The sequence below is a fragment of the Triticum aestivum genome, chromosome 7D (assembly GCF_018294505.1).
Source record: "Triticum aestivum cultivar Chinese Spring chromosome 7D, IWGSC CS RefSeq v2.1, whole genome shotgun sequence".
In the NCBI taxonomy this organism is placed as follows: Eukaryota; Viridiplantae; Streptophyta; class Magnoliopsida; order Poales; family Poaceae; genus Triticum; species Triticum aestivum.
Genome location: NC_057814.1, coordinates 79,822,465 through 79,829,167, shown reverse-complemented (window position 1 = coordinate 79,829,167; position 6,703 = coordinate 79,822,465). Strand labels below are relative to the sequence as shown.

The 6,703-nt window shown below is 49.1% G+C and overlaps 1 protein-coding gene across 1 annotated transcript; it reads right to left on the bottom strand.

The window, feature by feature from the left end:
- Positions 1-3,579: 3,579 nt before the first annotated feature.
- On the bottom strand, positions 3,580-5,534 carry LOC123167086 (berberine bridge enzyme-like Cyn d 4). The gene has a single exon (XM_044584923.1). The coding sequence runs from the start codon at positions 5,465-5,467 to the stop codon at positions 3,905-3,907; it is 1,563 nt and encodes a 520-aa protein (XP_044440858.1). The 5' UTR covers positions 5,468-5,534; the 3' UTR covers positions 3,580-3,904.
- Between the last annotated feature and the right edge of the window lie 1,169 nt (positions 5,535-6,703).

The window sequence follows — 6,703 nt, the reverse complement described above, 5'->3', positions numbered from 1 at the left end:
AGTGTCTCTCGTTATAATTATCGAGATTCACCAAGAAAAGAATAAAAGGGGTATTAGGAATGTCGCATGGACATGCTGAGAAAGGTTTCTAAAGTATGCATGCGAGAAAACCTACGCCTGTTCTTATAGTCAAGGGTAATGGAACTGGAAACTATGGTGTTCCAAAAGTTGATGAGAAAAGATTGAAAACGGATATGGTGCCATATGCTTCAGCTGTTAGAAGCTCAATATATTACACTGACACGGTTCACGTATCTGGGTTGTTTTGGCAATGTCCAGTCCATATATAGATCACTGGAATGGAGTCAAAGATATCGGCCTCATGCTGAAAGAAATAAGTGCTCTCAAAAGATTGTGAGTACAAAGACAGGACTTGTGAAATGTATAGCGAAATCCACAATTGTCGCCAACTTTCACACTTGGAGTTTTTTGTGTGGAAAAGCTCCAAAGAATGAAACAGTTATCACCAATGTGATGCAAAGATATGTTATAGCTTGATATGAGGCTGAGGGACAGGCAAAATGGTTAATGGGACCTGTATCCGGAGTTGATAATGGTTGACAACAGCGATAACCATTTTTAAGTTTTTCGCTCCTATGACAACGAGTCAAGTGTTGATGCCAAACACACTGACACAGAGTTATGCGTTGTAAAGGAGGAAGTCTGGAATTATGTAGAAATGCTTGAAGCATAAAAGCAACAGACAAGTGTTTGCAGATCTGCTTATTAAAGGCTTACCGCCCAGTGTGTTCGGAGAACACACAGTCGACATGGGTTTTATGGTATAGTCTAAGATTTCCGGACAATAAAGGGCCCAAGGTTAAAGAGTTTGTTTCAAAACAGAAAGGTATGTTGTGGTTGTCTGGTTCTATCGGCAATTGAGCTGTGATGATGAAACATGTTCTATGTATTGATCTGTTATGAAACGAGTAAAGTAAAAGTATAAGGTCAAAAGTAAAAGTTGAGATCAAGGGGGAGAATGTTAGGATGATCTCCATCGTGTGGGCCCAACGATCCACCGGGTCCTTAGATCCGCGCCCTGATCGGGGGCGCTCAACCCACTATGGTTGACGGGCCCCTGTCACCTGCACTATATAAAGAGGGGGGGGGGGGGGTGTGGCTCGCAACACGAGGTTCGTCGCGACGCCGTACATCCCACCTACATCCCTACCGATCTAGGGTTAGTACAGTGCTGACGGGAAGCACCGCCACCACTACTCTTTGCCATGGCCGGCATCGGGAGCTCCTCGAGCCACGAGGAGAAGGTAATACCTATCACCACTATCGGAATCCCCATGCCCTTACCTCATGGCTTTATTTATAAAGTCGGGCGTATGCCTTCTCTAAAAAAAAAAAAATCCCCATGCACACTGGATTAACAGATCCTATCAACGTACACCTAGATGCCTTGTTCGCATTGCTTGCATAGCAAGAGCATTGACCGACTACCATCGATCTTACTAGACGTACTGCGGGTTGCGGCTATCAAATTCAGAGAGCATTTATTAAGGATACATTTGTATTGCCCTGCGGTGCGTCGCAAATGTCCATGTGATTTGCAGTACTAAGTGTGTGGTAACCCCTGAACAAATGCACGTCGTCCGATCAGATGGGTGAATGAACGATATATGGGAGGGTGTAGCGCGGCATCGCCCGTGTCACCAGATGATTATGCATAGAGTATTTGTGAAATCGTGTCCAACTTTTAAATATACCACATAGAGATAACCCATAAAAATTAAGGGCATGCACACATTTACCTCCAACATATCAAAACGATGACAAGGGCAACGCATGTTTTTCGATCAACAGGGGAGTGCCCCGGCTCCACCTTCATTGAAAATGAAACCATACCATACACTAGCATTCGACGGTTCAGTATGTAAAGAAAAGCAAACTAATTTAATATAAGCTTCACTTCCACACACCTACTCAAGTTCAACGAAATGAAAAATGAAAAACTCAGGGCGGAATTCTGAAGTCCTTACATGAAGAAACAAAACACAAGTGCCACTCGTTCATAGACGGAAACATCATAGAGAAGCTAATGCCCGATGGCATGGATTTTGTCATTCATCACAGGGTTTATTAAGAACATTAATGCCTTGACGCCATCACGAGTAGCACCACCAGAAGCACCATGCGATAGTTGAGATTGAGTTTTAGAGCAGTTTAGTCTTGTTCCAGCTCCAGATGGGCTTTGAGTGAGTTTGAGTAAAATGCACCATAAGTCCTAAAACTATTGAAGATGTGTTAGTTTAGTCCTATAACTTTGAAACTGCAGTTTTGGGTCCTAAAACTATTGAAGGTGTGTCAACTTAGTCCTATAACTTTGTAACTATAGTTTTGGGTCCCAAAATTATGTAAGTTTGTTTGTCTCAGGTCCTAAGCTTGCATGGCTAGCATCTATGGTGCATTTTTTTCAAATGAGCTCTTTATATGTGTTTACTTCCCCAAAAGTGGTCCATACACTTTGACGTCACAATGTGTGTTACAACATGCACGTCCATCACCTATGTGGCCAGTCTACTCTCCTCGTTGGAGCTCAAGCCATCATGCCACTCATTGCCTGTAGTTTCAAAGTTATGGGACTAAACTGACATACTTTCAATAGTTTTAGGACCTAAAACTACAGTTTCAAAGTTATAGCACTAAAATGACACACCTCCAATAGTTTTAGGACCTAAAATTGCAGTTTCAAAGTTATATGACTGAATTGACACACGTCCAATAGTTTTAGGACTTATGATGCATTTTACTCTTGAGTTTTTATAGTAGGAGGGCTCTGAAAGAGAGCAACCTCCCCTCCCAACGGTTCTTTGAGTAGTTTCATCCAATTTCCTAGGTAATTCAGTATCAGGATCCATACCTGCTTAATGGAGACCCAGTAGTATCTATTAAAAACTAAAGGATTTCTATATTTCCACAACCCCCACGGGATCGGCTCCGGTCAAATGAAGGCGTTTCATATTCGACTCAGAAAGCCGATTCAGGCGATGGTGTGCCCTCGGTTCAGGAGTTGGTGGCTTCCGGCATTTTTCATTGTTGTTCGTGTCAACGACAATGGCGGTTAGCGATTGGTGTTGGTTTAGTTTCCGCTAAGGCACCCAGGGAGCGGATTGTATTTTCTTTTTCTTTGGGGGTCTTTTTGCATCTGTGCTGGGATGCCTATTATCTCTTGTGGGTTCTGGACGATGTTGTGTCTGTGCTATATTTGTAACAAACACCCCCCTCCGAACCAATCTGGCTACAATGCATTCAAAGAAGAGATGATAAACTGATAACGCAATGAACACACTCTAAATGTTTGTGCAAAGAACACCTCATGATTGACTCAAATATATCACCTTCGATCATCTGTAGCTCAATCAAGAGGGAGGCAAAACATTGGATCACGGCGGGCGGAAAAAAATGGGTAAAATCGTGCCGGAAGAGTAGTGTAATAAGAAATGTGTGTGCCAAACTCTATTGTCCTCTCTTAATTAATGGATGGGGCAAAGCTTATGCCTTTCGTTTCAAAAAATGATAAATAGCTCCAACACATCATGAATATAACAATGATGAACACTTGCATGCGACTTGGTTAACTCCAACATACTCGAGGAGTATCATGGACATGACAAGGGCAACACTGCCAATATGTATCTCTATGCAACACAGGGTTGACTCCAACATACCAGGGAAAATTTTCAACGTGAATTGGAGCCCAATTCGAACAAAATTCAAACTTTTGTCAACGTTCGAAAACAAATTTTGGAACTATACATTGAACACCAACGCAATGTCCTCGCAAAAAAAAAAAGAACACCAACGCAATGTAATATTCACCTGCCATCCCAACTCCAAGGTCAAGCGATTTTTTGTCCCCAAACGTAGTTTGATCGCACGACGAGCGTCTTCCTCATCACTCGCTGAATGGTGGGATGCTCTGCTCGTTCCTGAAGTAGTCGGTAGGATCCGCTATGGCCTTGGTCATGGCGAGCCTCTGGAAGTTACCGCCGTAGTACTTCTCGCCCCAAACCCTACCGGCCTGGTAGCTGGTCACGTTGCCCACAACGACATTCTGGCCGAGGTCGAGGTCCCTGTAGTTCACATACGCACCCCTGGGGTTCTTGCTCACGTGCGGCTCCATGAACGCGTACATATCTCTGAGCCACCTCGTCTGTGCCGACCCGTCCGTGGCGGCGGACCAGAAGTTCATGTACTGGATGTTGTACAGCACGCCGCCGCGATGCGGGAACGGCGTCGCCGTCTCCGGTAGGCTGCTCATCTTGGCGCCGTAGGGGTCCATGATCATCAGCCCGTCCTCCGGCTTGGCGAACCGGGCGAAGATCTCCGCCCACACGTCCTCGGCGATGGCCTGCCGGACGTAGTCGGAGGTGGCCTTGCTGTAGGGGGTGCTGGAGGTGGTCCGGTTCAGGATGTCCTCCACGGCGGCGGTGGGGCCCAGGTAGATGTAGGGCACGGACTGGATCCATGTCATCTCCTTGCAGTGCGTCCGGTTCACGCCGAGCTCCGGGAAGCGGCTCCCCATCAGCGGCAGCAGCGCGTCGCACGTGCCCAGGTACATGGACTGGAAGCGAGCCACCTGTTTGTGGAGGCGCACCGTGATGAAAATGTCCTCGGGGAGAGCCGGAGCGACCTGCTGCCATCTGGTAAGCATGCGCACCGCGCCCTCGTCGGCGGACTTTAGGACGGTGAACAGCGTCACCGTCGGCGGGACTGGCACGAGCTTCACCTTCCACGACAGCACGATGCCGAAGCTCCCACCGCCGCCGCCCCCGCGGATGGCCCAGAACACGTCCGGCCCCATGACCTGCTTGTCCACGAGCTCCCCGTTGGCGTCGACGAGCGTGGCGTCCAGGACGTTGTCGGCGGCGAGGCCGTACTTGCGCAGCAGCATGCCGAACCCGCCGCCGCTGAGGTGCCCGCCCACGCCGATCGTCGGGCACAGGCCGGCCGGGAACGCCAGCTGCTTGCTCGCCTGCGAGATGGCGTAGAACAGCTCCCCGAGCGTCGCGCCGGAGTCCACCCACGCGGTGGCGGCCTCCCGGTCGACGCGCACGGAGCGGAGGTTGGCCAGGTCGACCACGGCGAACGCCTCGCGGCGCTCGGATCGGTACGAGAGACCCTCGTAGTCGTGCCCGCCGCTGCGCACGCGGACGCGCACGTCGTGCCGGCGGCCGCACACCACGGCGGCCTGGACGTGGGAGGCGTTCGTCGGCGTGACGATGAAGAGCGGCCTCACCGTGCCAGGCGTGGAGAACTTGGCGTTCCGGATGGAAGACGCCAGGACCGACGTGAACGAAGGCGAGCCCTTCGTGTACAGGAGCTGCTTGGGCATGGCCGCCGACAGGCATTGGAGGAAGCCGTCGGAGGAAGCCACGGAAGGGACGACGGACGCGTAGCAGGACAGGAGGCCGAAGAGGAGCCCCAGCGCCAAGCTACGACGCGACGCCATGACCATGTGTTGCGACGGACGATGCAGTGCTAGCTGTTGCAACCTCGCTATATTTGCATGGGGTCCGGCTCCACCTTCCACCTATAATTGGCCTTCGCTATCGGTCTTCAGCTGACAGCCATGCAGAAATAGTACAGCCATGGCCAATTGGCCATGATTGATCCGGGACTGGGAGGATCAGGATAGGGGGGCTGATGTGGTGATAATCGACTGGCATCGCAAAGTGTAATGTAATCTAGTGGATTAGTCGATCAGGCGATCTGAGCTGTGGAGCCTAGCTCTCACTCTTGACCAGATGCGATGACTTCTTGTCCTCGTGAGAGAAAAATCATGTCACTAGCTTGTCGTCCATTCTTCTTGATCAGGATAGGATGAAACTTCAAGAAAAAATTGAAATGTACTCTTCTTTCACAATTACACAGTGAAACATTAGTGACGTGTTTGGTTGGCTGCATACAGCCCAACCAGCCCCACGTGATGCAAAAATGGCTCGTTTCGTTGCATGTATTCTTTGTTTGGTCTGCATAGCACAAACCTTAAAACACCTCCCAGGCAAGAACGTCCGAATCGTTCGTTTCCTCCCAACCAGGCTCGGCGATGCAGGGGAAGGGAAGGCGGCACCGAGCTCATGCGACCACGAAGATGGCACAACCTCATGCGAGTCTCTAAAAATTTTGCAGGACGAATTGGGGTTACCTCCCGTCGAATCGATCTCCTAATATAGTCACCCTCACCTCACCGCCCAAACTCCCGCCACAATTCCCCCCCTTTCGGGCTCACCGTTCCATGCGGATCGTCATCGACAAGCAGATAAGAGGCGCGTCTTCTCCGTCCTATTCCACGATGGTTGTAAGTTCGATCACTCCCTCCTCTCTACTCGTTCTAACTAGATCTGTGGGCATGTGATATGAGTAGATATGTGAGCATGTGGTAGCATGGTAGGCTGACAATCCGTGAGAATATGATGTTGTGGTTGCTAGTGGTGATGGATTGGTAGGATTTGATGATCTTCATGTTGTTTCCATGTCGTCAAGATGATACTATGGTAGATATGGTACTAGGTGTTGCATGCTAGGTGTTACTTGTGATGGATTGGTACTATTGCAAGTATGTAGAGGTGTGGTACTGTGTTGAACTCCATGGTATGCTATGAGATTGAATAACAGTCATGGATGGTGTGTTTAACTCGATGATCAGCATGTACTATGATTACTGTTCATGTTTAGTGGCCGTTCGTATAGT